The sequence below is a fragment of the Dermatophagoides pteronyssinus genome, unplaced genomic scaffold (assembly GCF_027571235.1).
Source record: "Dermatophagoides pteronyssinus isolate colony J.1.1.1.1 unplaced genomic scaffold, Derpt_VIB-CSIC_2022.12 sq0017, whole genome shotgun sequence".
Classification (NCBI taxonomy): Eukaryota; Metazoa; Arthropoda; class Arachnida; order Sarcoptiformes; family Pyroglyphidae; genus Dermatophagoides; species Dermatophagoides pteronyssinus.
The window spans coordinates 603,120-626,722 of record NW_027461541.1 but is presented as its reverse complement, the minus strand read 5'-3'; the positions used below and the strand labels follow the sequence as shown (position 1 = coordinate 626,722).

The 23,603-nt window shown below is 29.5% G+C and overlaps 1 protein-coding gene across 4 annotated transcripts; it reads right to left on the bottom strand.

Moving 5' to 3' along the window:
- Nucleotides 1–229: 229 nt before the first annotated feature.
- On the bottom strand, nucleotides 230–21,105 carry LOC113794173 (uncharacterized). Of its 4 annotated transcripts, none has more exons than XM_075822507.1 (5): nucleotides 20,364–21,105; nucleotides 19,086–19,616; nucleotides 18,158–18,315; nucleotides 11,463–11,594; nucleotides 230–2,190 (listed from the first exon to the last, which is right to left on the bottom strand). In XM_075822507.1, exons 1-5 carry the CDS (start codon nucleotides 20,959–20,961, stop codon nucleotides 1,309–1,311), a joined length of 2,301 nt encoding a protein of 766 aa, XP_075678622.1. In that variant the 5' UTR covers nucleotides 20,962–21,105; the 3' UTR covers nucleotides 230–1,308. The 4 variants fall into 4 exon arrangements, with proteins under 4 accessions (XP_075678622.1, XP_075678623.1, XP_075678624.1 ...); XM_075822508.1 differs by having other exon boundaries at nucleotides 18,164–18,315; XM_075822509.1 differs by having other exon boundaries at nucleotides 19,107–19,616.
- Nucleotides 21,106–23,603: the final 2,498 nt, after the last annotated feature.

Genomic DNA, 23,603 nt, shown 5'->3' with positions numbered 1-23,603 from the left:
AATCAAGAATCGATCATTATTAATGTCGCAACACAAACTATATTTATTTATATTTATAATTATAATAATTATAATTTTCATTTTTTTGAAATTCATTCAATTATTATTATTATTATTATTCAAATAATAGTAGTCAAATATATAATAGTAGTTATTATAATTATAATTATAATGAATGAATGAATGAATAAGACATTTGTTTTCGTAAGAATAATAATAAGAATAAGAAGAAGAAGGAAAAAAAATCGTATTTTATTGGATGAATAGGTATTTTGAAATGAAAAAGATGTGAAAAAAAGTTGAAAACAAACCGAAAAGAAACAAAATGATAAAATATTGAATGAATGAATGAAAAAGAAAAGAATTGATCCTAAATTCAAATATTGTAGTGTAATATGTGTGTATGTGTATGTTAAATTGATTGGATGTTGTTTGTCCATTTATATCTGCCCATTGATGATGAGAGAGAGAGAGAGAGAGAGAGAATTAACCCTTTTGGTTGCATTGATTTGTTTGATGAAAGAGAAAAAAATGCAGAGTGTGTCTGCGGATGATCTGAATGCCAATCAATTGATGATGATGATGAATTTATATAAATCATGAATTGCAATAATTTTTCAAATAATTAATCAATAATTTTGTTTCATTCAATAATCGATAATCAAGCAATAATAATTAGCAATTAATAATCAATAATCAATGATTGAAATTTTCAAAATGAAAATGAATAAAGTTTTGTTTGTTGAATGATATAAAGGATTAATGATATAAGATGTTCAAAACCGAATATTCTTATGTATGGACCAGATTTCTTATTCGAACAAAAAAAAATTTGTTGTTTAAAAATAGATAGGAGATAGTAACTGTACAATGTATTCATTTCTGCATCATTTCTTGGTCCAAGCAACAATTTTTTTTTTTTTTTTTGTTAAACTTTCGATTGATTGATAACATCGAAAAAGAGAAAGTAGATAAAAGTGGGGAAAGATAAACGATATAATGATGATGATAGATTGGCACACGTGTTTTGTTTTCGGTATTTGTTTGTTGTTTTGTTTGTTTTTTTGATGATAGATAAAATGATGAATGAATGAATAATGATAATTATTAGTTTTGTATTCGACTACGATAGATGGCGTTAGAGGTTCCAGTTTTTTTCAATATTTTTTGATTCCATTTGATATGATGATAATGATGATTATGAGATGCGTTTCGTTTTTTTTTTGATTTACGAATAATATTCTAAACTGGTTCGGTTGATTTCTTTGACCAAAATTCTTGATGAATCTTATATGTGTCTTGTATTTTTTAAGCCATAGCACCAACCATACTATTAATACCAGATGAACCAAGCATCGATCCAGTTGATGGTAATGTTAAACTAGAAAGACTTGAAGAAGCCGTATGATGATTAGCAGCAGCGGCAGCAGCAGCAGCTGCTGCTGCTGCATTATGACTTGCAGCAGTCATATGATGATGATGATGTGAATGATGTGTCATTGATGTTGGTGTACCAATAAATGGTGAACCAGTCATTGAAATTGGCATATTCATATTCATCGACATATTCATATTCATGTTCATGTTCATATTCATATTCATATTCATATTATTCATTGCAGCAGCAGCAGCGGCAGCTGCTGCTGCTGCAGCCGATGCTGATGATGATGCGGATGCGGATGTTGCCGATGATACGGATGATGGTGTTGTTCCATTTGCAACGGCTGCTGCTGCTACGGCTGAATGTGCATGTTGCATATAATGATTAACAGCTGACATTGCTGACATTGAATTCATTGCTGCGGCTGCTGCTGTTGTCGATGATAATTGTCCATGACCAAATGTTTGACCAAATTTATTATGTTCAATATTATGACCAAATGGTTTTATACAATCAGACATTGATATTAAATTTGTTGTATTATTATTTGATTGTAAACCACCACCACCTAATGATGATGAAACATGTGATAAATTTCCATTATGTCCAATATTCCCACCAACACCACCACCTAAATGATGATGTTGATGTTGATGATGATGATTATGATGACCACCACCACTTAATGATGATCCATGATTATTATTATTACCACCACCACCAATATTTTTTTTCTTTTTTCCTTTTGATGATAATTTACGATTACGTGTTTGTATACCTTCTTTTTTCATTGTTAATGGACGATTTACCTGTTTGGATTTAAGAAAAAGAAAACAGGAAAAAAAAACAAAATTAAATTAACTTATAAAAAACTAAAAAAATAAAAAACCATCAATATTCATAGCACAGCTATTTCCAAATAATCAAAAAAAAGATGCTCTAGTTTCAATCATCATCATCATCAACGGACTATTGATCAGATTTGACAGCTGAAGAAAAAAATCTTCGGGCAATAATCTCCCTTACAAGTTCCAATGAAATGAAAAAAACAGAAATTTCCGCCATTTTTTTTCTCAGATTGATAATATCAACGAAGAAGTGTTAAGGATTTTCTTCAGTTTTTTGGAAACCAGGAAAAAAAGATTTTTATTATTTCATTTCCCACAAACACAGAGAGAGACAGTGTGTGTGTATTCAAATTACGTGAAATGGATGTTCTTCTCCCGAAAAAAGTAATTTTTTTTTTTTGCTAATTAAAATTATCATTATCTTTGTTTTCAGGTAATGAAAAAACATTATTCATAAAAAAAAAGTGTCAAAAGTAAGTAATGGAATTCATCGTTATCAGCAAATTTTTTTCTGGTCGAAACAAAAGAAACCAGAAAGTTTCTGGAATTTTTTTGTTATTTTCAGGAATAAAAAACCGAGATAAGAATTTTTCATTTTTGCTTTGTACAGAATCATCGCAAGAATCAACCGTCGACCTTCAATTCTACGAAATATTTTTTTCTGGTTTTTTTCTTCATTACATAATTATATTAATTATGTAATTAGCTAAGATTCTATTAACCAATTCTGTTGTTGTTGTTATGATTGATTCATAAATTTTCTCGGAAAAAAAAAGTTTCTCGGGAATTTTCGTTTAGAGACAGACAGAGAGAAAGTAAGATTATAAACCCAAAATTGATGTTCACAGAAAAAAAAATTAATTAAATTTAAGAGTTGGTTTACACACACACACAGCAAACACACCAAACACCGAAATGAAATTCAAAAAAAAAAAATCCCGACCCGTCAGGCAAATTGAATCCAGAGACAGCCAGCCAGAATCAAATTGACAACAAGCATAGTGCGCGTGCTGCATGATGTTTCGTTTTGTTTCGTGTTTTTCCATGGAAACACGTTTTATTAGCTAAATTAAAAAATGTTTTCAAAGTTTTTTAAAAAAAAAAAATTCAACATTTTTTTTCTTTCTTAATTATGTAATTGGAGAAATCTGGTTTATGTTATATATGTGTGTTTGGGTTATTAAAATAATGAAATTTTTGTTTGCTTTCTGAGAAAAGTTTCCCAAAAACCAATTTTTTCCCGGGAAAATTTCTCTTCAAATAATAACGAAAAAATGATTATGACCATCATGATGATCAGAAATAGGAATTTTCTTGTTTTTTGGCATTTTTCTACGGTTCAAACCCAAAATCAAAAATCTGTCAATCATAACAAACGTCATTGGTGGTTGGTTGGTTGGTGTTAAAACAATGGTCATTTCTTTTGGCAAAAACCAAAAAATTGTTTCACCACAAACAATTACGGAGTGATTGATTGATTGAGAGAATCGTAATCACTTGTCATTTGAAAACCAAAAAGTCGGTCACATCAAATCAAATCAAATTATCGAATCAGATTTGATCTGATCTGATAAGAAATCAAAAATCATTTATACGGTAGCCGTAATACCACCACCATCAATAAAGAAAAGAAAAGACCACCACCACCTTTGTTTAACTTTTTCAAAAAAAAAAAAAATTTAACCAAAGAATTAGCTTGATCGACTGAAATCAAAATGATTCGATTCCGGATGATTGAATCTGAATTGAACAGCAAAAACAACGCAAAAACCAAAATTCAAAATCTAAAAACCAAAATCAAAAATTGAATAGACATTGATGATGATGATAAGATCAATGTTTTTTTTTAAAAAAAAATGTCAGTTATAACCGGGCTTATTATTCAATAATAATAATCTTGTTATCTTGGTATCTTGTATTATTGGATGTCGATTTTTCTTTTCTTTTCTTCTTTTTGATTGTTCACCAATTACAAAACCGAAAAAAAAGGAGAAAAAAAGCAAAGCGTGCACAGAGAAAAAGATTCATTCTTCTATTGGGTAATATGCGAAACACAGAAACAGAAACAGAAACAGAGAATTTTTTGAAAAATTTTTGAAAAAAACTTTGAAAAAACACACGTGCGCCCCTGTGTTTTTATCGATCTGGATTTGAAATTGGTTTTTGGTTTTTGATTTTTTTGATTGAACATCGTTATTATTCATTCATTCATTTTAGCATCTCTTCAGTGAAAATAGTAAAAGTAATAATCGAAAATCATCTCAAGGTTCATTGTTTTTTTCTTTTCATTATTTATTGTTGTTTACCTCATTAATTTACCTGAAAAACACTGATGAGATTTTTCTCCATCATCACCGCTTAAATTACAATTAAAACATACACACACACTCGGGCACAAACAATAATAATATTCATGTAAAAAACAATAGATTCTAGAAGAAAACTAGTAATAATTATTATGTAATACATCACACACACACTTGTAAATGTAAAAAAAAATTCATGATTAAAACAAAAAGAAAGAATCGAGCAAACATTAACATTAACAACCGAACAAATGTTAATCGTGAAACAATTTTTTTTTGTTTTCCAATTTAACAACGTGTGTATTTTACATTTTCACATTTTCATTTAGCAAGTGGAAGAAAAAAAATCCTGATAATTAATCAATTTCTCACTCTCACTCTCTGGCTCTGGCACTCGATAATGATTAACAAGCCCAAACAACAAGTTGTTTGGTTTGGTTTAAAAAAAACATAAACAAAGCCGATTTTCAATTCATCCCAAGAATCGCTTAATGTGTTATGTTTCACACCTTATTTTTCTCTCATTTAAATTGATGCGGCTGTTTCAGTTATTATTGTTGATGATGATTCTGTTGTTTACAAAAATCCGGGAAACAGAAATTTCCCGGGACAAATTTGAATAAAACAGGAAAAATTTTCCTATAGGATATTGTTACACAAAAAACAACAAACAAAAAATTGTAACATTTTCAATGAATGAATGAATGAATTTCCCCCCCTCATTTTTGAAACATCAACAAAAAAAAACCAAACATTCAGAGTAACACAAACGCACACACACACGGTAATAATTAACCACCCAATTTACTACATTATTATAAATTATAGCACCTTATGCTGATGATGGTAAACATTCTAAACATTCTAACCATCCATCCATCCATCCATCCATATAGGAAATACAATATTATTATGGTCAATAAATTTTACTTTAACCTGTCACAATTTTTATTATTATTTTGATCTTCAAATGAATTGTGCTTAGTTAAAGTAATAGTAGTAGTGTAGTAGTGTTAGGTGCCTTTGACCTTCATATGACTTGGTTGATTCGTTTTTGATTTTTGAAAGATCAAAAATAAAATAACCGTATTTTTTCGACCACAAAATCCGTATTTACCGGATTAGCAATGGTTTTTTGATCAAGAAAAAGAAAATTTATGATCATCAAACCAAAAAAATTCCAATGTTAAAGTCAAGTTTTTTTTTAAAAAAACCAAAGAAAGAAAAATAATGTTATGACATTTACATTTCGTTTAAATGTTTATCTTTTGAATTTATGGTTATGTAATCAGATTTTTCAAAAATTTCAAAGTTTTCAAAGTTTCTATTTCCACCCACACATGCACATTTTGAAGAAAAAAAAAGCCAAAGAAAAAAAAATCATTCGCGTGTGCAGCACACCCTTGTTGTATCGTTTTAAAAACGAAAAAAAAATACAAAACAAAACAAAAAAAACATTTTTTTTTCTTTCAAAAAAAGATTATCAAGATTTGGTAATTTGAAACTATTTTTTTAAAATAAAAACATTTTTAGAAACTATTTCTACTACTACTACTGGGTTTTTTTCTGGTTAGAAAAAAAATTAGAGTAATTTGAAACCTGTGAATTGAGAAAAATCTTTGAATGAATGAAATCAATTTCTGCTGATGATGATGATGATGATGACAAGATAAACCAATTAAAACATCGTTACATTGTCAATTGAGCAGAATGTTTGAATGTTTGACGACGACGATGCTCTTGATGCAACGATGTCACATTTTTAAAACCAAGGAAAACAACTTGAAAGAATATCGTATTCTCTCGATATTCGATCCAAACAACAACAACAGAAAAAATGTTTGGCTTTTTTTTCCTATCTAAATAAACCATATTGCGCAAAAAGAAACTTTTCTTCCTTCTTGTTTTTTTTTTTTTTTTTTTTTTTTTTTTGGTTATGGCGAGCGACTTATTGGCGTCGTTTTGTTTTGTTTTTCCTTAAAAGATCATCATAATCATCATCATCAATTCGTCGACAACAACAATCGTCAGTCGGTCGTCATAGTCATCGAATTTTGAAGACTCAGAAAAAAACGAAAAATTTTGAATTTCGAAATCGAAATTTCCGTTTTTTGAAAAACTATTTTTCTGGTTTTTTCTTTCTTTATTTCGATGATGATGATGATGATATATAAAATCGGAGAAAAAGATGCCGACAAATGAATGAATGGAATGGGGAAACAAAAAAAAATCAAAAAAGAAGAAAAAATCATCAACGATATTGTTGGTCAAAGTCGACCATTATCGTATTCAATATTCATTGATGATGATGATGACACGAAAAAAAAACGAAACAATCGATAAATGAATGAATGAATGATGTTCAAGTGTTTATGGAATGTGTGTGTGTATGGTGTATTGATAATGATGATGATGATGATCATTAACACAATGTGTTTTGGGTGAAGAAAAAAATTTTTCTTCTTTGGTGATGATAATGACCAATTCACCACCACCACCATGGTCATTACCCGAAGATGATGATGGTTTTTGTGGAAAAAAAGAAAACGATCATCACCTTTACCTGTTTTTTTCATTAATAATAATTTTGTTGTTGCATCTTTTTCTGCATTCAGCAGCAGCAGCAGCAAACAAAACTTTCTGGTTTCTTAAGATTCTTTGAGAACAAAAAAAAATATAACATCAATCAATCAACAGAATGGTAAAAAAACAAAATCATCATCATCATTGTCAACATCATCATTTGAATATTTTATTGATGTTTACAACGAAAATCTGCAAAAAATTCAATTCAAACGTAACAAAATGTGAAATGTGAAATGAAACAAAAAGGCTAGACACAAGTTTCATTCATTCATTCATTCATAAGAATTTTTTTTTCGTTTGGAAACAAACGAAAACGGACAAGGCGACGTTTTGTCCAGACCGTTTTTTTTTGGCTTTTGGCTTTTGGGTTTACGAAGACGTCGTAGTCTTCGTCTTCGATGTTGATGTTTTTAAAAAAATGTTTGATATGGCGACAACAATTCTCGACGCAAAAGATTGTGGGAGAAAGAGAGAATGCAGATTGTTTAATAGAAGGAAAAGAAAATTTTCTTAAACAAACAAACTTTTCTTACTGGAAATGTGAAATGAATGAATATGCAAAGAGAAACAACAACAACTTTTTAACCAAACACACAAAGAATCATTGATCTGAAAAATTCAACGATGATGACGACAAATGACAAGACAAGACAAGACAAAAATTTTTTTTTCTTATTTCCACATTAATGGTTGACCGATTAATGAAGAAGAAAATGAAACGAAACAAAACAAAAAGATAAGAAAGAAAAATTTGAATTACAATTGTCATTTGTCATTTTTCTTCATTTGGTTGGTTGGTTGGTGTTACAATGTTTGTGTGTGGTTCATCAACAACAACAACAACAACAATTTCAAATGAAACAATTCTATTCATTTCATTTCATATTAAGATATTGTTGTTGTTGTTGTTGTTGTCTTTATTATAATGATTATTATTATTATTCAATGACCTTTGACCGGAGGTCATTATTATAAATAATGTAGTAATGTAGCAAAATCATCATCATCATAATCATCATCATTATTTCGACTAAATGAAGCCATTTTTGGTGGTTTTAGTTTTGGCTTTTCCTGATTTGCTTTGCTTTGTTTTTTTGTTTTGTTTTTTGAATGATCAATCAAATAATTAGAATGTTTTTGTTTTTGAGTGTGTGTGTGTGTACACGCGAATCATCAACATCATAATCATCCAGAATGATTAAAAAGAAAAAGAATTTCAAGGAAACTATCGCCCCTTTAAAATGATGACCAAATTGATGAAAATAAAAAACAAAAACAAATAATGATCTATTTTGATTGACCTTTGATTTTTTGGATGTGCACGAAAATTCTTATCTTCAGGGTGGTTTGTTTGGTTGGTTGGTTGGTTGGTTGGTTGGGCTAATTTCTTTCTTTTCTTTTCGAAGAAAAATTCGTGGTTCACTGCAAAAATGTTTTCATTCAAAACGATCATTAGTTTACGGCCATTAGTGATATACACGAGCAAATTTTCATTTTTGTTTTATCAAATTTCATTTTACCATGTTATGATTCGACTAATAAATCTAATTTTGTAATAATGGAATCTTTCCACTCATTCATAAATGACGTTTTCATTCAAAATTTCAACCATTATTATTATTAGTCGATCCAATTGGAACAACAAAAAAAAACTTTTGATACATTTTTTTCAGTGTATCAATTTCATTGACAAAAAGAAAATAAAACTGTCACTTCTTTTATTATTATATGAATTAGTTTTCAAATTTAACTTTCAAAATTTGAATTCAATTTGTCCACATCATCATCATCATCATTTTGTTTGTTTGTTTTGTTTGGAAATTGGAGACAATTTTCCTGGCCAGATAATAATAATAATAAAATTGATTGATTGATTGATTTTCAATTGAAATGAAATGAATGGAGAAAAAAAGGAAAATCTTTTATTATTCAAATAATAATAACAATTGAATATAACAACAACAAAACAAAACGAGCAACTTGAAAGTCACACAATTGACACAATAGAAAAAAGAAAAAACCTTTTTTTTATTATTATTATTCGGATTTCTCTGGTAAAAAAAACGCTTATTTACTGCTTGTGTGGTTGATGGTTAAACAAAATCAAATTCAAAAAAAAAAAAAGCCAGGGGCTTGTTTGTTTTGAGTTTTTGAATCAATTTTTTTGACTTTTGTCAAAGAAAAAAAGAAATTGTCTCGATTGGATATCGTTTTGTTTTGTATGTTGTTTGTGTATAAATAGCCGACAATTGAGAAATCTTTTTTTTTTTTTGTTTGAAAATAATAGCCAGAACAAAGAATTGATCCATTTGAAAAAAACATTTGTAACATCAAGCGCCATCTATATTGATATTTAAATTTATACAATCACCCAAATGGCTAGTGAGTTAATTAGTGATTAGTGAATTTGGTCATTGGTCATTTTGTTTGTTTCCGAATTACAATTGGAATTTCAAATATTTATTGTTTTGTCCACTGGTTGTTGTTTTGCATTCCCTTGATTGAAAAATCTAGATCAGGAATCTTTTGGTCTTGAACAAAAAATTTTCATTACCATCATCATTGAAATGATAATGATTACATGAAGAGACCTCCCGTTGTATATGAAAAAAAACTGACCAAACTGGCCAAACTGACCAAACTGACCAAACACAGAGACAATGTGTTTCTTTTCTGGTTGGTGATTAAATTTCTCTTATCTAGTCAGTCATTCAGTCAGTCAGACAAATGTTTATTGACAAAAAAATAAATTCGAGACACAAAAAAAAGGATTCAACTATAGCCACCAATATATAGTCAAAATAGTCTACCCAGTATTTTTTCTTTATCAAATAACCGTAAGATTAACTAATTGCTTTCTCTCTCTCTCTCTCTCTCTCTCCCATTCTCATTTCACAGAAAAAACAAGAACTTTTTTTTGAAACAAAACAAAAAAAATGAACCCAAGTGAATAACCAAAATGACATTTTTTTTTTTTTTTTTTTTTTTTTTTTGAAGAGTCAAAAATGAACAGAAGGAAGAAGAAGAAGAAAAAAAGTCACATGGTCTAGACTAGTTTTCTTAGTTCCATGATGATGACCAAGACGACGTCATAGTCGTCGTCGTCGTCTGTCCCCCTGGCAGTTAGGTCAATTTTAAAATTTTTTGTTTTTTGCTTTTTTGACAATTCAAAAACAACAACAACAAAATGATTGAAACTGAAAATATTTATGCACACGAATTCGTAAAATGTAAATCAGACAACCAAAAACTAACCCAGCAAAAAACAATTGAAAATTTTGCTGTTGTTGTTTTTTTCTGGAACAAGTTAGCTATTGGTATATGGAAGAAAAGAGTAAAAGATTCAAAGAAACAAGAAGAAACAAACAATTGAAAGAAATGCTTGTGTGATTGACTGACCAACTTTGACTTTGACTTTTCTCTTTACACAATGTAACATTGTATTTTCTTTTTTGTTTCACATTCCTAATGATGATGATGATGAAAAACCATTGAAAACAAAACAACAAACAAAGATTCTTTCTTTCTGTTTTTGTTTTTCTTTCATCCGATGATGATGATGATGATCTGTTTGACTTTTCTTTCTTTCTTTTTGTTTTGTTTCAATTCAAATTGATTTAATGGTGGAATGGAAAGAAAGAAAGGTTTTTTCTTTGAAGAAAATTATAGATTTTCTTCAAAAACACACACACACACACACACACACATCATATTTATAGATTCAATCGATCAAATCGATCAAATCAATCGATTTTTAGTTCAAAGTTCAAAAAAGGCGGTCAATAAAAGTTTGAATTTGAAAATATTTAACTGGGCGTCAGCAAAAAAAAAAAACAAGAGAAGAAAAACAGCCAGAAAAGAAGATTTCAATTAGATTAATCGAAAAAAAACAAGAAAACGAATCTGGTAATCCTGGTCAACAAAAATTGAATTTAAAAATTTAAAAATTTAAAAATTTTGAAAATTTTGAAAATTTTAAATTTTCGCACGATTCATATCGATTCTTTGATTCAAAGTAACCAAAAAAACGTTTAGTCTACAGATTTTTTTGTTGCTAAAATTCTGGTTATTTTTTTCTTCCTCAAAAACAAACAGACAATGGTTTTTGGTTTTTGGGTTTGACATGTGGCTAGTGTGGTTTGTTGGAAATAATAGAAGGGGCGAGACGATTTATGGCTTTTTTTTTTTTTTTGTTGGAAAATAACGTCGAGACAACCAGATCAAGATCAAGAATCACAACAACAACAAATATTACACATTGGATTCTAATGGCTATCAAATTTCAAAATTTCTTGCCAAAAATAAAATAAAACAAAACAAAACAAACAAAGAAATACTTACGTTATGTAATTTATAATAAAGTCCACATGCATTACAAACTGGTTCACCATTATGATTACGGCGCCATAATGTTGTTGTTGTTGTTTTACAATTGGCGCATGATGTTCCTGCACGTCTGGCAGCCGATTGTTGCTATTTTTTTTTCATTTTGTTTTCCATTTTCCGTTTTATCATTTTTGATTGAAACGATTGAAAAAAAATCGATATTGTAAAAAACGAAATAGAAACGAAAAAATTAGAATTTTTTTTAAATTACAAATTTAAGGGGGGGATTTTCTTAGTTTTAGTTTTTTCGTCTGTAACATGCGTATGTTTTATGGTGATATTTTTTTCTGGTGAAAGCTGTATAAAAAACTAGACTAAAGTTGATCAATTTAAAGTTAAGTCAAGTCAAGTTAGGTTGACCACCAATGGTGGTCATAACAGAAAATTATCAAACCAATCAATCGATCGATTGACTTTTTATCGATTTTTGTCTGGTATTTGGAGACAAATTAATCAAAGAAAAAAGCAACCCTGCACTTATCAATTACAATCAGGGTTAAAATATTTGACCAGAATCCAATTGACCAATTGATTGATTACACGTGTGTGTGTGTGTGGTTTGCACAAACACGCGTAAAATTTTTTAAGTTTTCGAAAAAGAAAAATTATGACAAATTGCTCACACGAACCAAGGAAAAAAAACTCTGAAAAAACCAAACACACTTAATGTGTCAATTCAAACCAAAAAAAAAAGATAATTGAATAGGAGGAGATGGCCAACCTGACCAAACTGTTTTTGTTTTGTTTTCTGTTTATCATCATCATCATCATCATCATTCCATATAATTATAGAGATTGCGTAGCTAAACAAAACAAAAACAAAAAAAAAACAATAGCCAATTGAATTGAGCAAGCTTTGCTTGGCTTGGTTTGGCTAAAGAAGCAAAAAAACTGGTTATTTTTGTTGATGTTGGATGTTAGCAGTTATTATTATAGGAAAGAAAATATGTAAAAGTCAATGATGATGATAGGCTATTGTCATTTTTGCTTTTGTTTTGTCTATTTGGTTTGGTTGAATGAACCTTGAATGATAATAATGATGATGATGATCTAATTACACAAAATTCAATTCAATTCGGAATTATTATCATGATAATCATGATGATGATGATTAAGTCATCATTTAGTTTCGTTTTTGTTTTGTTTCAAAACTGAGATCAAAATGCCTACTTTGGACAACGGAAGAAAATTCATTTTCCGTTTTTGAAAAAAAGTCAGCCATTCTCAGCCAGTCAAAAAACTATCGATATTTTTTCACTTTTTTTTCACAGAAAAACGATGATGGGTGCAAGCAAGGTGCAAGAAAAAAATTGATCATTAATTATCAACGAATAATGATGATGATGATGAACCATCACATCATCACTAAAACTTCTTATAAAATTCGTGTTAATAAGTTGAATTGATTGTGTTTCTTCACCAATCCTGGTTTCATCAACCCTCCATTCCTTCATTCATTCATTCATTCAGGAAAGCATACGGCTCACCTTGATTTTTTTTTCTGGTAAAAAAAATGATGATGATTTTTTTTGGCTAATTATTGATCCAATATAGTGAGTGAGAGATGAAGATCGTGAGCAAGGGTGTTTTTTTTGCTCTTGCTGTTGTTGTTGTTGTTCGTGAGTGTTAAAACACAGAAAAATTCAGAATGAACATTCAGCGAAACAAAATTCTTGATTTAATTCTGGTTGGAAAATGTTGTTTAAAGCCGACAAAACAAAAATTTTTCAAGTTTTTTTTTTGTTTGGTGAACAAAAATGATGATGACAAATTACTTCTGATCAGCTGCTGCTGTTTGAATTTCTGTTTCGTTCTATTTCTACCAAATTAATCAATTAGATTAATTTCTATTTGAACTAAATTTGTTGAAATAGATCAAAAACAAAAAAAAATTCATAAATTCTAATTTGGATTGTGAAAGACAAAAAGTAAATCCGTGAATTTTGTTTGCCATAAAAAAACAACAAAAATTTTTTTTTTGTTTCTTTGGAAATTCAATAGATTCGATTCGATTATTAACACACACTGTACCCGCCAACCACAATCGTGATTATAATCAACGAAAAAGGAGGGTGGGTGTTGATCGAACAGTGGGGGAAAAACCAAGCAAATTTTAGGTGGTGTTGGTGGTGGTGATAATCGGTAAGGATGTTACCTCAAACACACACACACACAAACAAACGGAGAGCCGTACGTTATTCAAGGATGATGATCATTAATCACATTAATCATCAATATCTATTTAATAAGAATATGTGGATGTTTATGGGGAGAAGAAACTTATTATTGCATCGGCTAACAACATTAACTAACAACCAACAACGAAAAAATACAAAATAAAAATAAATGAATGAAACATGAACGAAACGAAACGAAACGAAAAAAAATCGAGATCATCATCCAGTTTAGCTGTTGTTGTTGTTGTTGTTTTGGCCATAATCGAACCAAAAAACGAATTGGATAATGAGATGAAAATTGGCGTGTAATTACAAATTTCATAGCTTTTTTAAAAAAAATCATCATCAGGATCATCAAGGATGAAAATGGATGATGCACGTTTATTTGTGGTTCGGTTTTTGATTATTGTTTGTTTGTTTGTTTGAGTGAAGTGAAGTGAACCACACACAGGAAAAGAAATTGAAGAAATTTTCTACTTTCCGACAAATTGAATGGTAAAATACAGGTAGGTTATGGAAAAACAAATTCATTGTTTTTTTTTGAATAAATTTTCTGTTGATGATGTTTGATGATCGATTTTGATTCGATGTATATAATTGGTTATAATCATAAGGATAATAATAAGGATTCGATTTTTGATTTTCCTTGTTGATCATTATGATGATGATGATGCACAATATTGATTGTTTGGGTTTGGCTTTCATTTAATTGTTTGTTTGTTTGTGGTGGTGGTGGATTTAAGTCAGAAATTTTAAAAAAGTTTTTTAAAGAAGAAGAAATTTCCCTAATCTAAATCTAATTAATCCGCGAAAAGCATCAAGAAACAAACACAGAGATAGAGAAAATATTATGGAAATCATTTTGGACAGAGAGAAATCGATCGATCAATTATCCTTTTTTTCCAGTTTGATTGATAGATTTTTTTTTGTAGAAATTATGGATTCCAAAAAAACAAAACAAAACAAAAACCACTGAAAACAAAAATCCAAAATCCAAAATCAACAAAAAGCAAACTAGGTGGTCGAACAAAGGGAAAAAAATGAATAAAAGATTCAGGAACTTCGAGAACGAAAAAAACAAAAAACAAACGAAAAACAAATGAAAAATTATTATTATTATCATCAAAGACCATCATTATAATCATCATTATTATGATGATAATGTTGATGATGATAATGGCTATTATCGCCAATAATGATGATGATTATCATCATCATAATCATCATGATAATTGATGGGATAAAAAAGGCAATTTGAATTTTGTTTTGTTTTGTTTTCTGAAAAACAATTGTATAAATGTAATATATTCCCGGAATAAAAGTAAACAAAAACGAAACGGAAAAAAATCATAATTTAGAATAACCAAACCAAATGATGATTAATCAATCGATTGTATCGATTGCTGGTCTAATGATGATGATAAAATGCAAATTTTTTTTGATTTTTTTAAAAAACAAATGTCGAATATGCAAATTTCAACAAACAAACAACAGAAAAAAGATAAAATGAAACCATTTTTAATAACCGGTGGAATTTGATTTTGGCTTTTTCAAGATTCAGATTGTTGTTGTTTTGTGAAAATTTTCATTTCATCTTGGCAAAAAAAAAATATTGATATTATTAACACACACAAGTTATCATCATGTTTTCATTCTCTCTCTCTCTCTCTCTCTCTCTCTTGCTTTTCAAGATCATCAGTCACGAGTCCTATGTACAGAGTGAATGAATGTCACGATGATAATATTGATAATGATAATGCAAGCAACAACAACAACAAAAACTACCACCAAATCAACAACAACAACAACAACAACAATCACACATTCTCTTAAATGTTATTTCTCAGGTGTTATTGAGAAGAGGAGAGAAAGAAAGGTAAAATAGAAATTAAATCAAGAAATCTTTTTTTTTCAAACAAACAGGGTAAACAAGGTGTTGACAGATGATTTTTGTTGTTGTGTTTGAAATGAGAGAACGAGAGATGAAATAATGATAATTCGTGAGACAAACACGGAATTATCTTTGGGTAGAGATGAAAAAACTGAAGAAATTCAAAGTCAATCATGAAATGATGATGGTGGTTGGTGATGAATAAACTGAATTTATTTGAATGTTTTTTTGCCGACTGACAAATTGTTGTTGTTGTTGTTGCGGCAAATAATCAATTTGTCCAAACAACAAGAAACACAGAAAAACACTGGAAATTATCATTTCTTCGTGTAGAAAAAAACAGCACCCAATCTAATCCATGAAGAAGAAGAATAAGCAGGAGGATGATGACATTTTCAAAAACAAAGTTATTGTTGCTGTTCACAAAATGTGTAACAATTTAGTTAAAGATTAATTGAAATTTTAAATAGTTTTTTTTTCGTTTTTCTTTTAGTTAATTTCATCCACAGAAAAAATTGAAAATCGATTTGACCTTTCACATTCTTGATGATGATGATATATTCTGATTCGTGATATGGCCATTTATTTTACTTTTTTTGCTTTTTTGTTTTTTCAAATTTCTCAATTTCTTTGGGTTTTTTTTTGTTTTGTTTGAAATTTCAAATTATCCACATCGTTAATCACACGTACTGAATGAAATTTTATTTTATTTTTTTAAAAACTTCCCGTAATTTTTTTTAGGGGAAATTTTCCATTTCATCAGGAAAACAACAACAACAACAAATTATCAATTGTCGGCACATCTTATTAATAAAAACAACAACAACAACAAGAAGATCTAAATCTACAAAATTTGATCACTATTATGTTGATATAGTTGAAAAAAATAATAATCATCATCATCAATCTAATCTGATACAGATCTGATATTACATTTTCACACCAAAATGTTGTTGTTGTTTGAAATGATCATTTATCATTGGCCAATTACCTTTGATAACAATGATGATGATGATGATGATGAAAGATATGATCAGAAAAAAGGATTTTTTTTCTGGTTCAGATATGATCAGAATAACTAACCACCAGGTAATGTACTTTATGAATGAATGAAAATTCATTCATTCACTTTTCTCACCTTTACCTCTGGTAAAAGGGATTTTTTTCATGAAATAACAACAACTACTGCGCGTATCATTTTTTTCATTTCATCATCATTGCCTTTATCCATTTCCTTTCCATAAATATCGTAATCATGATGTTTATCTTTTGATATTTCACAGATATCTAGATCTTTTTCGTTGTTATTCTTATTGTTTAATTTTCAATCATTTCAAATAAAGAGAGAGAGAGAGAGAGAGATTATTATCATTCAGATTGTCGGCATTTTCCACCAGAGAAAAACGACAGACAGACTGACTGACTGATTGATGATGATAATGATAATGGTTTTTTTTGAAGCATCCTTTTTTTTTATCAATTTCATAATGCTACCTGATGATGATGACATTATCTTACCATTTTGATCTTTTTTTCTTTTTTATTTAACCGGATTTTTTTTTATTCTTCATCATATATCCACTTAACACTTCAACATACTATCAACACAATTTATAATTTTCAAATAAAATATAGTGTGTGAAACAATTATTTATCATCACTTATCAACACATTAATCAACACTTATAAACACACAAGGGGAACAATTTTTGGTCAATATCAAAATGTGTATTTAAAAAAGGGTTAATTTTTCTTTCTCTCTCTCTCTCTCTCTCTCTCTCTCTCTCTCTCTCTCTCTCTCTCTCTCTCTCTCTCTCTCTCTCTCTCTCTCTCTCTCTCTCTCTCTATTAGAACCTGTAAGGTGTAAGATAGATTATCTTTCGTTAATCAATAATCGATAGTTGAACAATCGATATTGATATCATTTGAAATTTTTTTTTCGTCCATCACCATCATTATCAAATCATCATCACTATTTTTTTCTCTACCATTATCCATATTATGAATAAATAATGATGATGATGATGGTGATAATCATATACATCGGGTAAACATTATCAGAAAAAAAAGAAAAGAAAATACAGGCAGGTCATATCACGGATACGGATGCTTAAAAAATCCTGAAGAATTTTCTATTCTTTTCTTTTCGACTTTTAACTATGTATTTAACTAACGATCATTGTCGGCTTGTTTTTTTGTATCGTTTTTTTTCAACTGGAAAAGAAATTTCTGTTGTTATTTTTTTTCTGGCATCATCATGCCAATTCACGACACCCAAAGTATAAAGGAAAGAAAAAAATTCGGGCGCTAACTAGCTAAATGATAATGATCATTATCATCATCGTCATTGATATTTTTGAAATTTCAAAGTGAAAATTTGTTTTTGATTATCATTCGATCGAGAAACGAGATCCGGAACAATGTTTAGTTTTGACGACAGCAGAAAACTTTGAAAATGACAAAAGTAGGCAGATCAAATCAATCAATCAATCAATCGATTCAAAGTAATGATTATTATTGTTTGTGTTGTATGTGTATAGAAATAGGTATAAAAAAATGTAAAAACCAAAAATTTCGCTTACACTTACACTTACGAGCCTACGTTTAGGCTTGATCAATGGACGATTTTGTCCATTCATTTTATGATATAAACCACATGCATTACATAAATAATGTCCAGTACCATCACGACGCCATAATGGTGTTGATGTTGCACCACAATTAACACATTCACGGCCTTCTATTTTGGTAATGAACAAAAAAATTTGAAAAAATTGTGTTAAAAAAAAGTTTTACAAAGAGAAAAATTCAATAAAGTTTTTTTTCAGGTTATAAATTTATAGCGTTACAGCAGCAGCAGCTGAACATCATCAACATTTAGCATCCATTAAAAGAAGTAAAGAGTTAATGTCAGTAAATCATATTAGTATCGAAATAGTTAGACAGACAGACAGACAGACAGAAAGATGATATAAAAAGACATTAGAGATGTTTTATAGAAGTATAAAAAATAAAAAAGTCTGGTTAAATAGACGATGATTGCTATTTCTACTATAAAAGTCCCTGGTTTGGAGAAAAAGAAAATTTCAATAATTTTTGCTCAAGTAAATTGATGATGATGATGATGGTTTGCTTTTCTTTTTTTTTGTCGATTATAGGATGATGAAAAAATGAATGATGATCATATGCAAATGAAATGAAATGAAGCATAATTTTTTTTAACTTGTTGATCATCATCATCATTATGCATCAGCAGCAGAAGCAGAAATAGTTTTTTGGTTATAGTTCTTTGATTAAAAAGTTGTAAATACCGGAATGGAAAAATTTGGTAAGAGAAGGGAAGGATTAAACAACAAAAAAAAATTAATTAAATAAAGCAAGGGTTAATTGAAAGAACGAAAAAATAAAGATTAATTGAAAAAAAATCATAATGGAAATAAAGGGTTAATTGAAAAATTAAAATAACGAAAAAAAACGAAAACAAAAATAATAAGAAAAAAAAATGAAAACCTTTTCCGGAATTGGAACGACCTTTGGCACGGTTATTATTATGATTATGATTATTATTAGTTTTTTGGCTAGTCATTGTTTGATGATGATGGTGATGAGAATTATGATTATTATTTAAATTATGATGATGATGATGATTAAGATAAGGATTTTGACCATGATGGATACTATTTCCACCTAAACTATTTCCACCACTAAGTTGATGATGTTGTGAAAAATGATGATGCTGATGACCATTTGATGATATTGGACTACTATTACCACCACCTAATGCAGCAACTGCCGCTGCTGCTGTTAAACTTCCTGCACCTAATTTTGGTGATGTTGATGATGATGATGATTGTGGATGCGTATGCGAATGATGTGGATTAAAATTAGCATATGGATTCTGTGCACTATATGGATGATGATGATAATGATGATTTGCAGCAGCAGCTGCCGCTGCTGCTGCTGCTGCGGCAGCAGCCGCAGCCGTATGACTATTTGATGAATTTGTTGTCGTTGTTTGTTGTAATGATGATGATGATGATACTGAATGTGGAAGATGTGAATGTGGATTATGTAATTGTGATGAATGATTTGGATGATGATGATGATGAGAAGAATGATGATGATGATAACCAAGATGCATAGAATGATCATTAACAATATTTTGTTGATGTGATTGATTCATTAATGCAACAGAATTTGCTGCAACAGCAGCGGCTGATGCCATTTGTCCATATGCAGCAGCCGATGTATAATATGGACTTAATGATGTTGATGATGGTGATGATGATGATATTGATGATGTATGAAAATTAAATAAATTATTACTACCACCAATAATATTACCACCGGTATTTGTATTTATATTTTGATTTGATCGACGATTATTATCATTATTATCATCATCATCATCAATATCATCAATATCATCATTATTATTATTATTATCTTCATTATTATTATCATCATCGTTATTATTTTCATTAACATTTACAATATTATTATTGTCATTATCATCATCATCATCATCTTCATCATCATTATCATTATAATTATCATTATTATTGCTATTACTATTGTTTCTATTATTATTATTATTATTATTATTATTATTATTATTTGTTCGGCTATTTCTACTTGTACGGCTATTATTACTATTATTATTATTAGCAATAATTAGATCGATTGTTTCTGTTTCTGTTTCTGCCGATGATGATGATGATGTTGTTGATGTTGACGATGAGGTATTATTATTATTATTATTATTAGAATTATTATTATTATTAGTACCTTCACGTGGTTTTGTACTTGCACATCCAATTAATCCTTGTGCTGCTGCTGCAGCGGCTGCTGCCGCTGCTGCTGCATTACCTAATGCTGCAGCCGAACTTAATTGATTAAGCATATGATGATGTTGATGATGTGAATGTGGATGCGGATGTTGATGTTGATGATGTTGTAGATGTGTTGAATGATGATGTTGTTGTTGTTGTTGTTGCTGTTGTTGTTGTTGTTGTTGATGAAGATGATGACTTAAATGATGTGATGATGCGATTAACGCTGAAGATGCTTGTGATTGCGTTTGTTGTTGATGCTGTTGTTGTTGTTGTTGATGATGTTGATGTAATTGATGTGATATTAATGATGAACCATTATTATTACCACCACCACCTGGACCACCACCACTACCGGTATTACCCGTTTGTGATGATTGTGGATTTTGTTGAGGTTGTTGTTGTTGTTGTGATGAATGTAATTGGCTAGTTTGTTGATGATGTGATGGCATATAATAAGAACCAGGTTTCATATCTATTGCAGCGGCCGCTGCAGCCGCTAATGCAGCAGCCGCAGCTGATGTTTCAGCCGCATTCGGCACTAGATCCATCATTAGTGATGAATACGATGAAATAGAATTTGGTATTGTTGATGATGTTGAAAATCCGCTTTGCGTCGATAATGCCGGTGATGATGATAATGATGATGACGACGATGTTGATGATGCAGCAATTGCCGCTGCAAATACACCAAATGATGATGATGCTGATGATGATGCTAAATGATCTGGTGTACTACTATCTTTTGGTGGTGTTGGTGGTAATGGAAATTGAATACCACCAAAATGACCACCACCTCCGCCAAAACTAATGCTGCCACCTGACAAACAGCCGTTATTAGGACTAGTAAAAATATTTCGCTCAATTTTGTATGATTTTTTTTTACTACGTTTATAATAATAAAAACTTTTAAAAAATGATCGTTGTCGATTCTGTTTGAATAACGATTATTCGTATTATTATTGTTCAATGTTGTTTGTTTGTTGCGATTGTCCAATTTGCGAATGCGATGCGGATTAACAAAAATGAAAAACTTTTACAACGATTATTAATTGATTGATACTATAGTCATACGATGATGATCATTTTATGAATCGAATATTAGCGTTTTGCGAATTGATAATCAATTTTTTTGTTTGTTTTTTCGATGATAAAATAACACGTACGCACACACACAGAGAGAGAGAAACACAAATAGGATGTACCAAAAAAAAGAAAAAAACGTTTGATTTTGAATATTTTTAGATTTGATGAATTCCAGTTCACGGTTAATTAGATTAGATAAGATAAGACGAGAAGATAAGCGATGTTGACATTCAATCAATCAATCATAATCATTTTATTGCACCGGATTGATTTTTTTTATCGATTATTGGATGTGTAGGTGTTAACAGTAGCCAAGTTGTAGTTTTTTTTATTAAAAAAATGAGAGGAAAAAAAATAAAAAGTTAGTTAATAATTTTTACAATTTTAAAAAATTTTACAAAGAAAAAAAAGTCATTAAGTCAACCTAACCTAACCTGAATGTGTGGACAACTTGACTTACTTGTTGTTTTTAAAACAAGAATTAATTAATTTTAACACTCATACATAACAAACATTGAAAAAGATGCTAACTAACACTACTGACACAGTCTGTACACATACTTGCAATTACGAAAATTTTTCTTCAAAAAAGCAAAAATCAAAAAGCAATTGATAATCTCAAGGCAAAGCAACAACCAAAGAAAATTATGATAAAATATTTGCGATAACAGAAAAGTTTCTTTGAATTTCGAATTTCGTTCGTTGAAGAAAAAATTATCAAATCAAAAAAACCAAAAATTGAAAAATTGATTTCTTTGTTTTTCAATGATTTTCACACACAGAAGTTTTTCAATTCATTTTTTGATAACAGAAAATCTTCTTCGTCTTAAACAAACATTACATCAATATATGCATCGATCGACAATTTAAAAAATATTTCAAACAAAAATTCTCAATCAATCAATCAATCGATCAATGAAATTCAAAACATTAACAAAATCTTATCAAACACATTGATCATACGATTTTCAAGGCAAATTGATTAACCAACTTCTTTCTTTTTTAACCAATCAGCAGCAACAACAGTAGTTGATTTTTTTTATCTGGTTTGGTTCTTGATATTGAAATCAAATCAAAAAAATCAAAAATCAAAAATCAAATCATAAACCACGTACACCATTGAAATAAAGTCAAGGACACTGCTTGATAATTCAGAAAAAATCAAAAAAATGATGTACATTTACGAGAGAAAAAAACCAGTGGCTGATTTAGTTATTCAGAAATGATGATGATAAACTGGGCAAATTTTCTTGATTGAAATTTGAAACCAAAAAATGTTGATTATCGATTGGTAGAATTGATGAAATTGATGAAACCAAAAATGAATGGTGAAAATTATCACTAAGAAAAAAAAACTTGAAAATTTTCATTGAAAAAAAAGATGTTTAAAAAAGCCGCTAACTTTGTTGTTGTTGTTGTTCGAATTTGACATTCAGGAAAAAAAATTTCTTTCAAAACAGAAACAAAAACAGATCTAAGATCTTTGGTTGATTTTCTTCGACTGAAGCCCAGTATCAAAACATTCAAAAAAATCTTCAGCTGAAGACCGCTGAACTAACCAAAAAAAAAGGGACCATCCATTGGTTTGTTTTGTGTTGAAAAAAAACACAAAAGTCCAACCCTCCTCTTAGTTTTTGTTGTTGTTGTTGTTGTTCATAGTCCCCAACAACAACAACAGACCAATGAAAAGACCTAGCTTGCACCTTTTTCATGATGATTTGGCTTTGTAAAACCATCACACACACAAATCAATATTGCACCCAAAAACAAACAAACAAAAAAGTGAAGAAAAAAAAACAACGATTTTTGGTGGGCTGAACCTGGTTTGGATTCATTCATTCATTGATTCACAACTGGCAAAAGAAAAAAAAATCGCGTGTCATTTTCTGCTTTTTTGTTCTGGATCCAAAATGAATGAATGACAAATTTTTGACAAAAAAAATGAGAGCAAAGCAAAAGGCAACAGAGAGATAAAAATCAAAAATTTTGATTTTCGATTATTGTTGCTGGTCCTGGTATTGGTTATTAGATGGTTAAAAGATCCATTAGTGTGAATATAAAATAATAATAATAATAATTTTTGTTTAGAGATTTTTCAATCGAGATAATC